This window comes from Salmo trutta, chromosome 1, assembly GCF_901001165.1.
Source record: "Salmo trutta chromosome 1, fSalTru1.1, whole genome shotgun sequence".
NCBI classification, from domain to species: Eukaryota; Metazoa; Chordata; class Actinopteri; order Salmoniformes; family Salmonidae; genus Salmo; species Salmo trutta.
The window spans coordinates 74017361-74038010 of NC_042957.1; the positions used below are offsets into that span (position 1 = coordinate 74017361).

At 42.1% G+C, this 20650-nt stretch overlaps 1 protein-coding gene across 1 annotated transcript in view; it reads left to right on the top strand.

Moving 5' to 3' along the window:
• The window catches only part of LOC115207442 (protein HID1-like), an 86401-nt gene that overhangs the window by 50514 nt on the left and 15237 nt on the right, over positions 1-20650 (top strand). The window contains exons 9-14 of the mRNA XM_029774519.1: positions 1426-1566; positions 5278-5368; positions 6364-6515; positions 7034-7112; positions 12257-12421; positions 12845-13081. Of these exons, the coding sequence (XP_029630379.1) occupies positions 1426-1566; positions 5278-5368; positions 6364-6515; positions 7034-7112; positions 12257-12421; positions 12845-13081 (865 nt within the window). The remainder of the gene's footprint in view (positions 1-1425; positions 1567-5277; positions 5369-6363; positions 6516-7033; positions 7113-12256; positions 12422-12844; positions 13082-20650) is intronic.

The window sequence follows — 20650 nt, forward strand, 5'->3', positions numbered from 1 at the left end:
AATGAAATTGTATTTGTCACATGCGCCGAATACAACAGGTGTAGATCTTACAGTGAAATGATTACTTACAAGCCCTTAACCAACAATGCAGTTAAAGAAATAGATTTAGGGAAATGTTAACTAAATAAACTAAAGTAAGAAATGTAACACAATGGATGAAACACAATAAATTGGCTATAGTCCGGGTGGCTATAGTCCGGGTGGCTATAGTCCGGGTGGCTATAGTCCGGGTGGCCATTTGATGAATTGTTCAGCAGTTTTATGGCTTGGAGTTAGAAGATGTTAAGGAGCCTATTGGTCCCAGACATCCTCCTTTTAATGGTGTATTACATGTAGACTGAATGCTACACTGTTTTAGATGTGAGGAATGTTCAGTCTCATTTAACCAGGCTCAGTGCAGCCGTGTCAAAGACCCTAGTCTTAAGGTCTGACCCTAGTCTAAAGAGCTGACCCTAGTCTAAAGGTCTGACCCTAGTCTAAAGGTCTGACCCTAGTCTAAAGGTCTGACCCTAGTCTAAAGGTCATGTGACCCCCTCAGTAGGACTATTACTTTGCAGTTCTCTCTTCTTTGTAGTTCTCTCTGCTTTGTAGTTCTATTTTCTCTGTAGTTCTCTCTTCTTTGTAGTTATCTTTTCTCTGTAGTTCTCTCTTCTTTGTAGTTCTCTCTTCTTTGTAGTTCTCTCTTTGTAGTTCTCTTTTCTTTGTAGTTCTCTTTTCTTTGTAGTTCTCATTTCTTTGTAGTTCTCACTTCTTTGTAGTTCTCGCTTCTTTGTAGTTCTCGCTTCTTTGTAGTTCTCTCCTCTTTGTAGTTCTCTTCTCTTTGTAGTTCTCTTCTCTTTGTAGTTCTCTCCTCTTTGTAGTTCTCTTCTCTTTGTAGTTCTCTTTTCTTTGTAGTTCTCATTTCTTTGTTGTTTTCTTTTCTTTGTAGTTCTCATTTCTTTGTAGTTCTCGCTTCTTTGTAGTTCTCGCTTCTTTGTAGTTCTCTTCTCTTTGTAGTTCTCTCCTCTTTGTAGTTCTCTTCTCTTTGTAGTTCTCTTCTCTTTGTAGTTCTCTCCTCTTTGTAGTTCTCTTCTCTTTGTAGTTCTCTTTTCTTTGTAGTTCTCTCTTCTTTGTAGTTCTCTCCTCTTTGTAGCTCTCTTCTTTGTAGTTCTCTCCTCTTTGTTTGTTCTCTCTTCTTTGTAGTTCTCATTTCTTTGTAGTTCTCGCTTCTTTGTAGTTCTCTCTTCTTTGTAGTTCTCCCTTCTTTGTAGTTCTGTCTTCTTTGTAGTTCTCTTTTCTTTGTAATTCTCTCTTTTATCATGTTTACACGCTTTCTCCTCTAATGGTACATCACAAGTGCAGCTTTGCTATGTGAAAAGACCTTAGTCTAAAGCTCTCAAATGAAAATCTGAACCTCAGAGCCTGCTTGTGTCCCCCCCTCTCCAGGACTATGACTTTGTGTTGAAGGGACTGGCTCGCCTGTTGGTAAACCCTCTGATGCAGACCTACCTGCCCAACTCTACCAAGAAGATCCAGTTCCACCAGGAGCTGCTGGTGCTCTTCTGGAAGCTCTGTGACTTCAATAAGGTCATATATATTATTATCATATTATATATATTATTATATTATAATAAGGTAGGAGACTAGCCTGATCCCAGATCTGTGTTATTCCTTACCCTACTGTCAGAGTGCTAAGCTATACAGCACAAACAGATCTAGGACCAGGCTGGTAGGAAACCATGCAGGTTGTTATTGTGTTCACTGTATTCAATTGAGCCACGTTATATTTGAAAAAAACTACATTTTAGCTAGATACACCTTCTGACATCATCATCATCAGTGAATACACAACAGGTAGAAGACAGGTACATACATAATATACCATATTGACATCATCAGTGAATACACAACAGGTAGAAGACAGGTACACACATAATATACCATATTGACATCATCATCATTAGTGAATACACAACAGGAAGAAGACAGGTACATACATAATATACCATATTGACATCATCATCATTAGTGAATACACAACAGGAAGAAGACAGGTACATACATAATATACCATATTGACATCATTAGTGAATACACAACAGGTAGAAGACAGGTACATACATAATATACCATATTGACATCATCAGTGAATACACAACAGGTAGAAGACAGGTACATACATAATATACCATATTGACATCATCAGTGAATACACAACAGGTAGAAGACAGGTACATACATAATATACCATATTGACATCATCAGTGAATACACAACAGGTAGAAGACAGGTACACACATAATATACCATATTGACATCATCAGTGAATACACAACAGGTAGAAGACAGGTACATACATAATATACCATATTGACATCATCAGTGAATACACAACAGGTAGAAGACAGGTACATACATAATATACCATATTGACATCATCAGTGAATACACAACAGGTAGAAGACAGGTACATACATAATATACCATATTGACATCATCAGTGAATACACAACAGGTAGAAGACAGGTACGGTTGAAGTCGGAAGTTTACATACACTTTGGTTGGAGTCAGTAAAACTTGTTTTTCAACCACTCCACAAATTTCATGTTAACAAACTATAGTTTTGGCAAGTCGGTTAGGACATATACTTTGTGCATGACACAAGTAATCTTTCCAACAATGTTTTGCAGACAGATTATTTCACTTATAATTCACTGTATCACAATTCCAGTAGATCAGAAGTTTACATACACTAAGATGACTGTGCCTTTAAACAGCTTGGAAAATTCCAGAAAATGATGTCATGGCTTTAGAAGCTTCTGATAGGCTAATTGACATAATTTGAGTCAATTGTAGGTGTACCTGTGGATGTATTTCAAGGCTTACCTTCAAACTCAGTGTCTCTTTGCTTGGCCTCATGGGAAAATCAAAATAAATCAGCCAAGACCTCAGGAAATAAAATTGTAGACCTCCACAACACCATCCCAACCGTGAAGCACGGGGGTGGCAGCATCATGTTGTGGGGGTGCTGCTTTGCTGCAGGAGGGACTGGTGCACTTCACAAAATAGATGGCATCACGAGGAAGGAACATTTTGTGGATATATTGAAGTAACATCTCAAGACATCAGTCAGGAAGTTAAAGCTTGGTCACAAATGGATCTTCCAAATGGACAATGACCCCAAGCATACTTCCAAAGTTGTGGCAAAATGGCTTAAGGACAACAAAGTCAAGGTATTGGAGTGGCCATCACAAAACCCTGACCTCAATCCCATAGAAAATGTGTTGGCAGAACTGAAAAAGTGTGTGCAAGCAAGGAGGCCTACAAACCTGATTCAGTTACACTAGCTCTGTCAGGAGGAATGGACCAAAATTCATCCAACTTATTGTGGGAACCTTCTGGAAGGCTACCCGAAACGTTTGACCCAAGTTAAACAATTTAAAGGCAATGCTACCAAGTACTAATTGAGTGTATGTAAACTTCTGACCCACTGGGAATGTGATGAAAGAAATAAAAGCTGAACTAAATCATTCTCTCTACCATTATTCTGACATTTCACATTCTTAAAATAAAGTGGTGATCCTAACTGACCTAAGACAGGAAATTGTTACTAGGATTAAATGTCAGGAATTGTGAAAAACTGAGTTTAAATGTATTTGGCTAAGGTGTATGTAAACTTCCGACTTCAACTGTACATACATAATATACCATATTGACATCATCAGTGAATACACAACAGGTAGAAGACAGGTACATACATAATAAACCATATTGACAGTAACGTTACATTTAGTAGCCTAGATGATCAAAATCTTAATTGAGAATCAATGAAAAAGTCAAAATAGACTACAGGAATAGCCTGCCCTCAACAGAGATAGAATAGAGGAATAGCCGACCCTCAACAGAGATAGAATAGAGGAATAGCCTGCCCTCAACAGAGATAGAATAGAGGAATAGCCTGCCCTCAACAGAGATAGAATAGAAGAATAGCCTGCCCTCAACAGAGATAGAATAGAGGAATAGCCTGCCCTCAACAGAGATAGAATAGAGGAATAGCCTGCCCTCAACAGAGATAGAATATTCGACCCTCAACAGAGATAGAATAGAGGATTAGCCAACCCTCAACAGAGATAGACTAGAGGAATAGCCTGCCCTCAACAGAGATAGAATAGAGGAATATTCGACCCTCAACAGAGATAGAATAGAGGAATAGCCTGCCCTCAACAGAGATAGAATAGAGGAATATTCGACCCTCAACAGAGATAGAATAGAGGAATAGCCGACCCTCAACAGAGATAGAATAGAGGAATAGCCGACCCTCAACAGAGATAGAATAGAAGAATAGCCTGCCCTCAACAGAGATAGAATAGAAAAATAGCCGACCCTCAACAGAGATAGAATAGAGGAATAGCCGACCCTCAACAGAGATAGAATAGAGGAATAGCCTGCCCTCAACAGAGATAGAATAGAGGAATAGCCTGCCCTCAACAGAGATAGAATAGAGGAATAGCCTGCCCTCAACAGAGATAGAATAGAAGAATAGCCTGCCCTCAACAGAGATAGAATAGAGGAATAGCCTGCCCTCAACAGAGATAGAATATTCGACCCTCAACAGAGATAGAATAGAGGAATAGCCAACCCTCAACAGAGATAGACTAGAGGAATAGCCTGCCCTCAACAGAGATAGAATAGAGGAATATTCGACCCTCAACAGAGATAGAATAGAGGAATAGCCGACCCTCAACAGAGATAAAATAGAAGAATAGCCTGCCCTCAACAGAGATAGAATAGAGGAATAGCCTGCCCTCAACAGAGATAGAATAGAGGAATAGCCTGCCCTCAACAGAGATAGAATAGAGGAATATTCGACCCTCAACAGAGATAGAATAGAAGAATAGCCGACCCTCAACAGAGATAGAATAGAGGAATATTCGACCCTCAACAGAGATAGAATAGAGGAATAGCCGACCCTCAACAGAGATAAAATAGAAGAATAGCCGACCCTCAACAGAGATAGAATAGAAGAATAGCCGACCCTCAACAGAGAAAGAATAGAAGAATAGCCGACCCTCAACAGAGATAGAATAGAAGAATAGCCGACCCTCAACAGAGAAAGAATAGAAGAATAGCCTGCCCTCAACAGAGATAGAATAGAAGAATAGCCGACCCTCAACAGAGATAGAATAGAATAGCCGACCCTCAACAGAGATAGAATAGAAGAATAGCCGACCCTCAACAGAGAAACAAACACGCATCACATTCTAATAACCCAGACCACCGTCTCTCTGCCCATCACAGAAGTTCCTGTTCTTTGTCTTGAAGAGCAGTGATGTTCTGGACATCTTGGTACCCATCCTCTTCTACCTTAATGATGCCCGGGCCGACCAGTGTGAGTACAGTCTGTAGACACACACACACACACACACACACAGACACACACACACAGATAGACCTATCCTATGAATGATGGCAGGGTGTGAGTATAGTTTGTAGGGACTGGAATATACTATATATATCTGTCTGTAGGGGCTGGAATATACTATATATCTGTCTGTAGGGACTGGAATATACTATATATCTGTCTGTAGGGGCTGGAATATACTATATATCTGTCTGTAGGGACTGGAATATACTATATATCTGTCTGTAGGGACTGGAATATACTATTTATCTGTCTGTAGGGACTGGAATATACTATATATCTGTCTGTAGGGACTGGAATATACTATATATCTGTCTGTAGGGACTGGAATATACTATATATCTGTCTGTAGGGACTGGAATATACTATATATCTGTCTGTAGGGACTGGAATATACTATATATCTGTCTGTAGGGACTGGAATATACTATATATCTGTCTGTAGGGACTGGAATATACTATATATCTGTCTGTAGGGGCTGGAATATACTATATATCTGTCTGTAGGGACTGGAATATACTATATATCTGTCTGTAGGGACTGGAATATACTATATATCTCTCTGTAGGGACTGGAATATACTATATATCTGTCTGTAGGGACTGGAATATACTATATATCTGTCTGTAGGGACTGGAATATACTATATATCTGTCTGTAGGGACTGGAATATACTATATATCTGTCTGTAGGGACTGGAATATACTATATATCTGTCTGTAGGGACTGGAATATACTATATATCTGCTAACGGCTGTGAATGTCTGCTTTATTAACATATTCCTTGAGAATGGTTTTAGTGACCGTCTCTCGCTCTTGTGTGTGTGTGCGTGTGTGTGTGTGTGTGTGTGTGTGTGTGTGTGTGTGTGTGTGTGTGTGTGTGTGTGTGTGTGTGTGTGTGTGTGTGTGTGTGTGTGTGTGTGTGTGAGCTTGTGTGTGTGCGCACGTGTTTCTGCTACAGCCCGTGTGGGTCTCATGCACATCGGTGTCTTCATCCTGCTGCTGCTGAGTGGAGAGAGGAACTTTGGCGTGCGTCTCAACAAGCCCTACTCTGTCCACGTACCTATGGACATCCCAGTGTTTACAGGGACCCACGCCGACCTACTCATAGTAGTAAGACTCTGCCATACAAGTTACAGTAGGCTACAGCATAAATATAGAGTGAATAGGATATATCTCTGTTGAATACAGTGTGACTGTAGCAAATGGATTAATTCTGCAGGCAATATTACATTGTCAGTGATCTGCCTCTATGTGTTAATTAAAAAGCCTCTCCAGTTATAGCTTGGGGTCTTTATTGCACTTAGATTCAAATAGTATTTCATTCAAATATTTGTAATTGAGCCTGGAGTGCCAAATGGGTGGGGTTATCTCTATTGGGACTCTCCCATTGGTTCCATTGCGCCAAGCAAGATCAATGAAGCGCAGATAAAGCATTTGAATGGAAACAAATACTATTTGAATCCAGGTCCTATAGAAATATAATTGCTACAACAGACATTCAAGTCAATATATGTTCTCTGATGGGTGGCTTGACGGCGATTGAGTGTACCCATAAGTGTTCCAATCAAATTGCCCTTGTCCCTTCTAGTAATTCTATCTCTATGTCTTTACCTCTGTGTGATCTCCAGGTGTTCCACAAGATCATCACCAGCGGCCACCAGCGTCTACAGCCTCTGTTTGACTGCCTGCTCACCATCGTAGTGAATGGCGAGTAGCTCTGCACTGGCTCCCTCTGCTGGTCAAAGATGCACATGGTTCTTTATTTATTTATTCAACCTTCATTTAACCAGGAAAGTCCCATTGAGATACATAGTCTATTTTACAAAAGAGACCTGGCCAAGAAGGCAGCAGTAGTCATTACAGCGTTACAGCGTTACATTACAGCGTTACAATGTTACATTACAGTGTTACAGCGTTACATTACAGTGTTACAGTGTTACATTACAGTGTTACAGCGTTACATTACAGCAGTAGTCATTACAGCAGTAGTCATTACAGCGTTACAGCGTTACATTACAGTGTTACAGCGTTACATTGCAGTGTTACAGCGTTACATTACAGTGTTGCAGCGTTACATTACAGTGTTACAGCGTTACATTACAGTGTTACAGCGTTACATTACAGCAGTAGTCATTACAGCAGTAGTCATTACAGCGTTACAGCGTTACATTACAGTGTTACAGCGTTACATTACAGTGTTACAGCATTACATTACAGCGTTACAATGTTGCATTACAGTGTTACAGCGTTACATTACAGTGTTACAGCGTTACATTACATTGTTACAGCGTTACATTACAGTGTTACAGCGTTACATTACAGCGTTACAACGTTACATTACAGTGTTACAGCGTTAAATTACAGTGTTACAGCGTTACATTACAGTGTTACAGCGTTACATTACAGCAGTAGTCATGACAGTGTTACATTACAGCCGTAGTCATTACAGCAGTAGTCATTACAGCGTTACAGCGTTACATTACAGTGTTACAGCATTACATTACAGCAGTAGTCATTACAGTGTTACATTACAGCAGTAGTCATTGCAGCGTTACATTACAGCAGTAGTCATTACAGCGTTACAACATTTAAAACATACAGTAGGCTACAATCGGCACAGCAACACGTCATCATGAGACAATCCGATCCACAGGAACATCTATACTCCTTGTTTTAACCTCAGCCTCACAGAAAGTTCTGAGGTATTGAATAGTTCAATATTACATTACTTTGGGACAGTCCCTGAGATCACCTTTAACACCTAAACAGATGTAATTCTTAGATGCTGTACATGCATATTGAGATGTTACTTGCTTTTTAGTCTAGCTAGGATTAGGCTCAATCTGTGGTCAAAATGTACAGTATCTCTACAAATGAATCCTCCCTCTCCTCCACAGTGACTCAAATCAAATCAAATCAAAGTTTATTTGTCACGTGCGCCGAATACAACAGGTGTAGACTTTACAGGGAAATGCTTACTTACAGGCTCTAACCAATAGTGTGAAAAAAAGCTATGTGGGTGTGTGTGTGTGTGTGTGTGTGTGTGTGTGTGTGTGTGTGTGTGTGTGTGTGTGTGTGTGTGTGTGTGTGTGTGTGTGTGTGTGTGTGGGTAAGTAAAGAAATTAAACAACAGTAAAAATACATTTGAAAATAAGAGTAGCAAGGCTATATACAGACACCGGTTAGTCAGGCTGATTGAGGTAGTATGTACATGTAGGTATGGTTAAAGTGACTATGCATATATGATGAACAGAGAGTAGCAGTAGCATAAAAGGAGGGGTTGGTGGGTGGAGGGACACAATGCAGGTAGCCCGGTTAGCCAATGTGCGGGAGCACTGGTTGGTCGGGCCAATTGAGGTAGTATGTACATGGATATATAGTTAATGTGACTATGCATATAAGATAAACAGAGAGTAGCAGCAGCGTAAAAGAGGGGTTGGGGGACACACACAATGCAAATTGGTTACGTACCTGTTCAGGAGTCTTATGGCTTGGGGGTAAAAACTGTTGAGAAGCCTTTTTGTCCTAGACTTGGCACCCCGGTACTGCTTGCCATGCGGTAGTAGAGAGAACAGTCTATGACTGGGGTGGCTGGGGTCTTTGACAATTTTTAGGGCCTTCCTCTGACACCGCCTGGTGTAGAGGTCCTGGATGGCAGGCTGCATTGCCCCAGTGATGTATTGGGCAGTACGCACTACCCTCTGAAGTGCCTTGCTGTCAGAGGCCGAGCAATTGCCGTACCAGGCAGTGATGCAACCGGTCAGGATGCTCTCGATGTTGCAGCTGTAGAACCTTTTGAGGATCTCAGGACCCATGCCAAATCTTTTTAGTTCCTAAGGGGGAATAGTCTTTGTCCTGCCCTCTTCACGACTGTCTTGGTGTGTTTGGACCATTCTAGTTTGTTGTTGATGTGGACACCAAGGAATTTGAAGCTCTCAACCTGCCCCACTTCAGCCCCGTCGATGAGAATGGGGACGTGCTCGGTGCTCCTTTTCCTGTCGTCCACAATCATCTCCTTAGTCTTAGTTACGTTGAGGGATAGGTTGTTATTCTGGCACCACCCGGCCAGGTCTCTGACCTCCACCCTATAGGCTGTCTCGTCGTTGTCGGTGATCAGGCCTACCACTGTTGTGTCGTCTGCAAACTTAATGATGGTGTTCGACTCGTGCCTGGCCAAGCAGTCGTGGGTGAACAGGGAGTACAGGAGGGGACTGAGCACGCACCCCTGGGGAGCTCCAGTGTTGAGGATCAGTGTGGCAGATGTGTTGCTACCTACCCTCACCACCTGGGGGCGACCCATCAGGAAGTCCAGGATCCAGTTGCAGAGGGAGGTGTTTAGTCCCAGGTTCCTTAGCTTAGTGATGAGCTTTGAGGGTACTATGGTGCTGAACACTGAGCTATAGTCAATGAATAGCATTCTCACATAGGTGTTCCTTTTGTCCAGGTGGCAAAGGGCAGTGTGGAGTGCAATAGAGATTGCATCATCTGTGGATCTGTTTGGGCGGTATGCAAATTTGAGTGAGTCTAGGGTTTCTGGGATAATGGTGTTGATGTGAGCCATTACCAGCCTTTCAAGCCACTTCATGGCTACAGACGTGAGTGCTACGGGTCGGTCGTCATTTAGGCAGGTTGTCTTGGTGTTCTTGGGCACAGGGACTATGGTGGTCTGCTTGAAGCATGTTGGTATTACAGACTCAATCAGGGACATGTTGAAAATGTCAATGAAGACACCTGCCAGTTGGTCAGCATATGCCCGGAGCACAGGTCCTGGTAATCCATCTGTCCCCGCAGCCTTGTGTATGTTGACCTGTTTAAACGTCTTACTCACGTCGGCTACGGAGAGCGTGATCACACAGTCGTCCGGAACAGCTGATGCTCTCATGCATGCCTCAGTGTTGCTTGCCTCGAAGCGAACATAGAAGTGAGTTAGCTCGTCTGGTAGGCTCGTGTCACTGGGCAGCTCGCGGCTGTGCTTCCCTTTGTAGTCTGTAATAGTTTGCAAGCACTGCCACATCCGACGAGCGTCGGAGCCGGTGTAGTATGATTCAGTCTTAGCCCTGTATTGACGCTTTGCCTGTTGGATGGTTTGTCGCAGGGCATAGCGGGATTTCTTGTAAGCTTCCGTGTTAGAGTCCCGCACCTTGAAAGCGGCAGCTCTTTAGCTCAGTGGCGAATGTTGCCTGTAATCCATGGCTTCTGGTTGGGTTTGTACGTACAGTCACTGTGGGGACGACGTCCTCAATGCACTTATTGATAAAGCCAGTGACTGATGTGGTGTACTCCTCAATGCCATCGGAAGAATCCCGGAACATGTTCCAGTCTGCGATAGCAAAACAGTCCTGTAGTTTAGCATCTGCTTCATCTGACCATTTTTTTTATAGACAGAGTCACTGGTGCTTCCTGCTTTAATTTATGCTTGTAAGCAGGATTCAGGAGGATAGAGTTGTGGTCGGATTTACCAAATGGAGGGCGAGGGAGAGCTTTGTACGCGTCTCGTTGTGTGGAGTACAGGTGATCTAGTTTTTTTCCCTCTAGTTGCACATTTAACATGTTGATAGAGATTTAGTAGAACTGATTTAAGTTTCCCTGCATTAAAGTCTCCGGCCACTGGGACTGCCGCCTCTCGGTGAGTGGTTTCCTGTTTGCTTATTTCCTTATACAGCTGACTGAGTGCAGTCTTAGTGCCCGCATCTGATTGTGGTGGTAAATAAACAGCCACAAAAAGTATAGCTGAGAACTCTCTAGGCAAGTAGTGTGGCCTGCAATTTATCACAATATACTCTACTTCAGGCGAGCAAAATCTAGAGACTTCCTTAGATTTCGTGCACCAGCTGTTGTTTACAAATATGCAGAGACCGCCCCCCCTCATCTTACCGGAGTGTGCTGTTCTATCCTGCCGGTGCAGCGTGTATCCCGCCATGATTCCGTGAAACATAAGATATTACAGTTTTTGATGTCACGTTGGTAGGATATTCGTCATCGTACCTCGTCTAGTTTATTGTCCAATGATTGCACGTTGACGGTAACGGTAGCTTTCCTACTCGCCTTCTGCGGATCCTGATGAGGCATCCGGATCTTTGTCCTCTGCGTCGCTTCCTTATGCAAATAATTGGGATGTCTACCCTGCGGGGTGTTTGGAGAATATCGTGTGAGTCCTGCTTGTTGTTGTTGTTGAAAAAATCTTCGTCTAATCCAAGGTCAGTGATCGCTGTCCTGATATCCAGAAGCTCTTTTCTGCCGTAAAATACGGTTGTAGAAACATTATGTACAAAATAATTTACAAATATCGCAAAAAAACACAGTGTCTCCCACAGTGTCTCCCTACCTGAATGACTCCTCCTCCCTCTCCTCCACAGTGTCTCCCTACCTGAATGACTCCTCCCTCTCCTCCGCAGTGTCTCCCTACCTGAATGACTCCTCCCTCTCCTCCACAGTGTCTCCCTACCTGAATGACTCCTTCCCCCTCTCCTCCACAGTGTCTCCCTACCTGAATGACTCCTCCTCCCTCTCCTCCACAGTGTCTCCCTACCTGAATGACTCCTTCTCCCTCTCCTCCACAGTGTCTCCCTACCTGAATGACTCCTCCTCCGTCTCCTCCACAGTGTCTCCCTACCTGAATGACTCTTCCTCCCTCTCCTCCACAGTGTCTCCCTACCTGAATGACTCCTCCCCCCTCTCCTCCACAGCGTCTCCCTACCTGAATGACTCCTCCCTCTCCTCCACAGTGTCTCCCTACCTGAATTACTCTTCCTCCCTCTCCTCCACAGTGTCTCCCTACCTGAATGACTCCTCCTTCCTCTCCTCCACAGTGTCTCCCTACCTGAATAACTTCTCCTCCCTCTACTCCACAGTGTCTCCCTACCTGAAGAGTCTGTCCATGGTGGCAGCTAACAAGCTGCTCCACCTCTTGGAAGCCTTCTCCACCAACTGGTTCCTCTTCTCCGCCTCCCAGAACCACCATCTTGTCTTCTTCCTGCTGGAGGCCTTCAACAACATCATCCAGTACCAGTTTGATGGTGAGAGGATCAGTGTTTACCCAGCCTGCGTCTCTCAGTACAGGTTACATGTCTGACTCCGTAGAATAGCATAAGACTGTATTTAGTCCTGCCGGAGTCTGGTCTGTTGGTATTGCTGCCGACTCCGGGCCACAGATACCGGCTAGCGACGGGGGTTTAAGCCTGTCTCTGCCACTCTCCTACCTGGGCCCCTCTATAATCTATCTCCGGCTCTCAATTCCTTCATGTTCCATGGAAAAATAAATACAATATGAAAGGGAATTGTAATTAGTCTATTTATAAGTTTCTTACTTTCTGTCAGTAGAAGTTCAGTCAGTAGAAGGATTATTTACTGCCTGCCTTTGATGTGCTGCTGTGTCGTATGTAACCCTCATAATGTAACCCTCATAATCCCTTGCTCTTAAATTTGCAATTTTCTTCCAGGAAACTGTAACCTAGTCTACGCCATTATCCGCAAACGCAACTTGTTCCATCAGTTGGCCAACCTGCCAACTGACCCTGCCTCCATCCAGAAGGCCTTGCTGAGGAAGAGAAAGTCACCGGATGCCATCACCGGCATCTCCCGTACCAGCTCCCAGGAGACGGTGTCCATGGAGGGTTCCCGTCCGGCCGTCCCCGCCGAGCCAGGAACGCTGAAGACCAGCCTGGTCGCTATACCAGGTACACCACCGATCTATAACTATAACTTATATACAGTGCCTTCGGAAAGTATTCATACCCCTTGACTTATCCACATTTTGTTAGGTTACAGCCTTATTCTAAAATTGATTAAATCCTTTTTTTTCTCATCAATTTACACACAATACCCCATAATAACAAAGAAAAAACGTTTTTTTGTAAATGTTTGCTAATTTATAAAAAATGTAAATGAAATATTACATTTACATAAGTATTCAGACCCTTTACTCAGTACTTAGTTGAAGCAATTTGGCAGTGATTACAGCCTCGAGTCTTCTTGGGTATGACTCTACAAGCTTGGTACACCTGTATTTGGGGAGTTTCTCCCATTCTTCTCTGCAGATCCTCTCAAGCTTTATTTTTTTAATTTCACCTTTATTTAACCAGGTAGGCCAGTTGAGAACAAGTTCTCAGTTACAACTGCGACCTGGCCAAGATAAAGCAAAGCCTCTTTCAGGTTGAATGGGGAGCATTGCTGCACAGCTATTTTCAGGTCTCTCCAAAGATGTTAGATCGGGTTCAAGTCCGGAATGTGGCTGGGCCACTCAAGGACATTCAGAGACTTGTCCCAAAGCCACTCCTGCGTTGTCTTGGCTGCTTAGCGTCGTTGTCCTGTTGGAAGGTAAACCTTCACCCCAGTCTGAGGTCCTAAGCGCTCTGGAGCAGGTTTTTATTAATGATCTCTCCGTTCATCTTTGCCTCGATCCTGACTAGTCTCCTAGATCCTGCCGCTGGAAAACATCCCCACAGCATGAAGCTGCCACCACCATGCTTCACCGTAGGGATGGTGCCATGTTTCCTCCAGATGTGACGCTTGGTATTCAGGCCAAAGAGTTCAATCTTGGTTTCATCAGATCAGAGAATCTGGTTTCTCATGGCCTGAGAGTCTTTTGGTGTCTTTTGGCAAATGCCAAGCGGGCTGTCTTGTGCCGTTTACTGAGGAGTGGCTTCCGTCTGGCCACTCTACCATAAAGGCCTAATTAGTGTAGTGCTGCAGAGATGGTTGTCGTTCTGGAAGCTTCTCCCATCTCCACAGAGGAACTCTAGAGCTCTGTCAGAGTGACCATTGGGTTCTTAGTCACCTCCCCGATCAGGCCCTTTCTCCCTCGGTTGCTCAGGAAGAGTCTTTGGTGGTTCCAAGCTTCTTCCATTTAAGAATGATGGAGGCCACTGTGTTCTTGGGGACCTTAAATGCTGCAGAAATGTTATGGTACCCTTCCCCAGATCTGTGCCTCGACACAATCCAGTCTCTGGAACTCTACTGACAATTCCTTCGACCTCATGGCTTGATATATGCTCTGACATGCACTGTCAATTGTGGGACCTTATATAGACAGGTATGTGCCTTTCCAAATCATGTCCAATCAATTTAATTTTACACAGGTGGACTCCAATCAAGTTGTAGGAACATATCAAGGATGATCAATGGAAACATGATACAGCTGAGTGTAAGGGGTGCGTAACCGGTGGCAGTGAAGTCAGACGCAGGAGAGCAGAACTGGGTAATAACTGGAGCAGTTTAATTAACAAAACCAACGGCATCCAGAAATACAAAAGTATGGGTACAAAACCCGTCGCGCACCAGTCAAAATGTGCACAAGCACTTACAACAAACAATTTCAGACACAGACATGGGGAGAACAGAGGGTTAAATACACGACAAGTAATGAGGGAAATGTAAACCAGGTGTGTGGGAAAACAAGACAAAACAAATGGAAAATGATAGGTGGATTGGCGATGGCTAGAAGACCGATGACGTCGACCGCCGAACGCCGCCACGAACAAGGAGAGGAACCGACTTCAGCGGAAGTCGTGACACTGAGCTCAAATCCGAGTCTCATAGCAAAGGGTCTGAATACTTATGTAAATAATGTATTTCTGTTTTATTTTATTTCTTTAATGATTTTTTTACCCCTTTTTCTCCCCAATGTCATGGTATCCAATTGGTAGTTACAGTCTTGTCCCATTGCTGCAACTCCCGTATGGACTCGGGAGAGGCGAAGGTCGAGAGCCATGCATCCTCCGAAACACAACCCAGCCAAGCCGCACTGCTACTTGACACAATGCCCACTTAACCCGGAAACCAGCTGCACCAATGTGTCAGAGGAAATACCGTACACCTGGTGACCGTGTCAGCGTGCATTTTGCCCGGCCCACCACAGGAGTCTCTAGTGCACGATGGGACAAGAACATCCCTGCCGGCCAAACCCTCCCCTAACCCAGATGACGCTGGGACAATTATGCGCCACCCCATGGGTCTCCCGGTTGCGGCCGGCTGCAACAGAGCCTGCACTCAAACCAGGATCTCTAGTGACACAGCAAGCACTTTGATGCAGTACCTTAGACCACTGCGCCACTCGGGAGGCCATATTTTTATTTATTTTTGCTTTGTCATAATGGGGTATTGTGTGTAGGAAATTGCTTTATTTAATACATTTTAGAATAAGGCTGTAAGGTAACAAAATGTGGGAAAAGTCAAGGGGTCTGAATACTTTCCAAAGGCACTGTAACCAGGGATGTCTTGCCATAGAAACACTTGGGCAGGCCGCCTGAGCATTTTTTCATTACACTTAAGTCCAAATTGTAAAAAATATATATACAGTACCAGTCAAAAGTTTGGACACATCTACTCATTCAACAAGTTTTCTTTATTTTTACTATTTTCTACATTGTAGAATTATAGTGAAGACATCAAAACAATGAAATAACACATATGGAATCATTTAGTAACCAAAAAAGTGTTAAACAAATCAAAATATATTTTAGATTTTAGATTATTCAAAGTAGCCACCCTTTGCCTTGATGACGGCTTTGCACACTCTTGGTATTCTCTCAACCAGCTTCACCTGGAATGCTTTTTCAACCATCTTGAAGGAGTTTCCACATATGCTGAGCACTTGACAGCTTTTCCTCCACTTGACAGCTTTTCCTCCTCCTGTCGTTTCGCTTTGCTTATTTGAGCTGTTCTTGCCATAATATTGACTTGGTATTTTACCAAATAGGGCTATATTCTGTATACCACACCTAACTTGTTACAACACAACTGATTTGCTCAAACGCATTAAGAAAGAGAGAAATTCCACAAATTAACTTTTAAAATCTCTACGGGCTCGGTTGTTGCTAACGTGTGCTAATGTGACTAGCATGACATTGAAAGTAACAGCAAACTTTCCAGGATATAGACATGTTTAGTATGGGCAGAAAGCTTAAATGTAGATAAAATGAGATAAAATGTAGCATAGTTTTATTTGATAAAATCCATTTTTATATTTAAATGTAGGAACTGGGTTCTACAGGTTGAACCCTTCTGTCTCTGGCTCCACACCCACCCCGCCCGGCCATCTAGATGTGTGAAGGTTAGTGTTTTTTCTGTAGGGAAGTTAATTGTCCATCATGTATGACATTCCTGGGAGTGTGTAAACTTACATTTTGTATTACCATATCGTTTCTGTATGTTCTCTATATGTATGTACTTGAAAATGTATCAATTGACCAATTCGGCACATTTGGGTAGAATTGTACACAATATTGGGCAGTATTGCAATGCTTCACTGGACCACTCTGAATTATTGCACACACACTGCTGCCAGTGTGGCCAAAATCTAAATTGCGCCTTTACTCCTATATTATATTATGGCCTTTCTCTTACATTTCAAAGATGATGGAACAAAAAGAAAAATAGAAAACGAATGTTTTCTCCTACATTAATTTCACATTTCCACAAACTTCAAAGTGTTTCCTTTCAAATGGTATCAATAATATACATATCCTTGCTTCAGATCCTGAGCTACAGGCAGTTAGACTTGGGTATGTTATTTTAGGTGAAAATTGAAAAAAAGGGTCCGATCCTTAAGTTAACAAGGCACACTTGTTAATTGTAATGCATTCAGGTGACTACCTCATGAAGCTGGTTGAGAGAATGCCAAGAGTGTGCAAAGCTGTCATCAAGGCAAAGGGTGGCTACTTTGAAGAATCTCAAATATAAATATATTTTGATTTGTTTAATACTTTTTTGGTTACTACATTATGCCATATGTGTTATTTCATAGTTTTGATGTATTCACTATTATTCTACAATGTAGAAAATAGAAAAAAAAATAAGCAAAAACCCTTGAATGAGTAGGTGTGTCTAAACTTTTGACTGGTAATGTATATATATATATTTGTGTATTTTATTTTGTACATTTTCAGGGTGAAAAAACGCTTTTAGTGTAAACTTAAACTACTAAAGCCAGATATAAAGTATGTAGAAAAGATAATGAACCTACAGTGCCTTGCGAAAGTATTCACCCCCCTTGGCGTTTTTCCTATTTTGTTGCGTTACGACCTGTAATTTTAATTGATTTTTATTTGAATTTCATGTAATGGACATACATAAAATAGTCCAAATTGGTGAAGTGAAATGAAAAAAATAACTTGTTTCAAAAATAAAAATAAAAAAATAAACGGAAAAGTGGTGCGTGCATATGTATTTACCCCCTTTGCTAGGAAGCCCCTAAATCATATCTGGTGCAACCAATTACCTTCAGAAGTCACATAATTAGTTAAATAAAGTCCACCTGTGTGCAATCTAAGTGTCACATGATCTGTCACATGATCTCAGTATATTTACCCCTGTTCTGAAAGGCCCCAGAGTCTGCAGCATCACTAAGTAAGGGAAGACCCCCCTGAAATTGACAAAAATGAATGGGATCTTATTGGCACCGTACGAAACATATACATGATGTACAATACCACTCAAATGGACGTCGTTTCATTCAAAACTGATTGCAAATGCCATATTGCAAATGCCAAGTGTCACACAGCAAAAATCCAATAGATGGTGAGCGCGCTCCACCGTAAATTTTCTCATTGCAAATGTAACACAAGTCAAGACCCAAGGGTAAAAATTTTAAAATTTGAAAGAAAATCTAAAACTTATCACCCCCTTAAAAAAATGCTTTCTGGACCGTTTTTCAAAATTCTTTTGATTTTTTTTTGTCAATTACACATGTATAACAACTGTATGAGCATACTTTTGTCATATTTTATTGTCATACATTTGTTTTACTTAACCTCTCTGGCGCATGTGGGACGAACTCGTCCCACCTACGTAACAGCCACTGAAATCCAGTGGCGCGATTTTTGAATCGTTTGAAATACTATTACTTCAATTTCTCAAACATATGACTATTTTACAGCTATTTAAAGACAAGAATCTCGTTAATCTAACCACACTGTCCGATTTCAAAAAGGCTTTACAACGAAAGCAAAACATTAGATTATGTCAGCAGAGTGCCCAGCCAGAAATAATCAGACACCCATTTTTCAAGCTAGCATATCATGTCACATAAACCCAAACCACAGCTAAATGCAGCACTAACCTTTTATGATCTTCATCAGATGACACACCTAGGACATTGTGTTATACAATACATGCATGTCTGTTCAATCAAGTTCATATTTATATCAAAAAACAGCTTTTTACATTAGCATGTGACGATCAGAAAAAGCATAACCCCCGCAAACTTCCGGGGAATTTACTAACAGTTTGCTAAATTACTCACGATAAACGTTCACAAAAAGCATAACAATTATTTTAAGAATTATAGATACATTACTCCTCTATGCACTCGATATGTCCGATTTTAAAATAGCTTTTCGGATTAAGCACATTTTGCAATACTCTAAGTACATAGCCCGGCATCACGGGCTAGCTATTTAGACACCCGGCAAGATTAGCCTTCATATTTCCTATAAGAAAAATGTTCTTACCTTTCCTGTTCTTCGTCAGAATGCAGTCCCACGACTTCTACTTCAATAACAAATGTAGGTTTGGTCCCAAATAATCCATCGTTATATCCAAACAGCGACGTTTTGTTCGTGAGTTCTAGACACTATCAGAATGCTAAATCACGGTCTTGCGCATGGCGCATTGGCGTGACAAAAAAATTCTAAATATTCCATTACCGTACTTCGAAGCATGTCAACCGCTGTTTAAAACCAATTTTTATGCCATTTATCTCGTAGAAAAGCGATAATATTCCGACCGGGAATATGCAATGAGCCTAAACAGCCGAATTAAATTTCTCCACAGGGGCGAATCGTGCACGCGCCTCATTCAAAGGTCCTCTGATCCGCCACTTACCAAAGGCGATAATGTGTTTCAGCCTGAGGCTGCCTCGTCAACCTTCAGGTATTTCCCGGGTTCTGAGAGCCTATCGGAGCCCTGGGAATTGTCACGTTACAGCTAAGATCCTTACTTTTCAATAAACAGATGCAAGACGCACGACTCCTTGTCAGATAGGGTACTTCCTGCATGAAACCTTGTCAGGTTTTTGCCTGCCATAGGAGTTCTGTTATACTCACAGACACCATTCAAACAGTTTTAGAAACTTTAGGGTGTTTTCTATCCAAACCTGAACAATAATATGCATATTCTAGCTTCTGAGTTGGTGTAGGAGGCAGTTAAAAATGGGCACATATTTTCAAAAATTCTCAATACTGCCCCCTAGCCCAAACAGGTTAAGGCATATGTTTTGTCCATTTGCAATATGATTTCATAGGAAGTCAAAAGTCAAAGTCAAAATTCAGTGAACCATTGCCAAATGCCATAAGAAATGTCCAAATGCAATATGAAAGTATTGAATATGCCAAATCAGGATGTTTTGTCCATTTACAATATGATATCAAGGAAGTCAAAAGTCGAAGTCAAAAGTCACTTAATTTTGTTGTTTGTTGCCAAATGCCATAAGAAATGTCCAGATGCAATATGAAAGTATTGAATGTGCCAAATCAAGGTGTTATGTCCATTTGCTATGTACGATCATAGGAAGTCAGTTTCCAAACCCAAAAGTCAGTGAACCATGTCCAAATGGCATTTATACTGCCCAAATGATATATAGCCCTATGTTAAGCCATGAATCAACCTAGATGGTCTATTTGTCATGTATGATGAGGGAGAAGTGGGACTCTGTTGTTTTTTTAACAATTTTTTTAAAAACGTCCAAAATGACCAGGGGCGCCCCCTATTGGATGGGGACGGGTGGGGGTTGCTCACTACCCAACCGTAGACCCCTTGCACCCCCTAAAAGCATTAAAATTACATTTAAAAAATGTGCTCCTGGTAACGCATTCTGATCACCAGGCGCACGGCTGTCCATTTGCAATAAGTTTCAATGGGTATTTAGCATCACGAATTTGAGATGCTCAAAAATACTGCAGAAATGCAAAATTGACTGGCCCGATGAACTCGGGATGGCCGGGCAGTGATAGTGGTTCCTCTCCATCACTCGTAGTGTTGATTTCATCATGTCCATTTGGTGATGTTTTTTCACTGTTGAATCTTATTGCAAATGTACTGTCCATTTGCAATATGTTTCAATGGGCATTTAGCGTCACGAATTTGACATGCTCAAAAATACTGCAGAAATGCAAAATTGACTGGCCCGATGAACTCGGGATGGCCAGGCAGTGATTCTGGTTCCTCTCCATCGCTTGTTGGTGTTGATTTCAGAATGTCAATTTGGTGATGGTCTATCACTGTTTAAACATATTGCAAATGGACAAAAG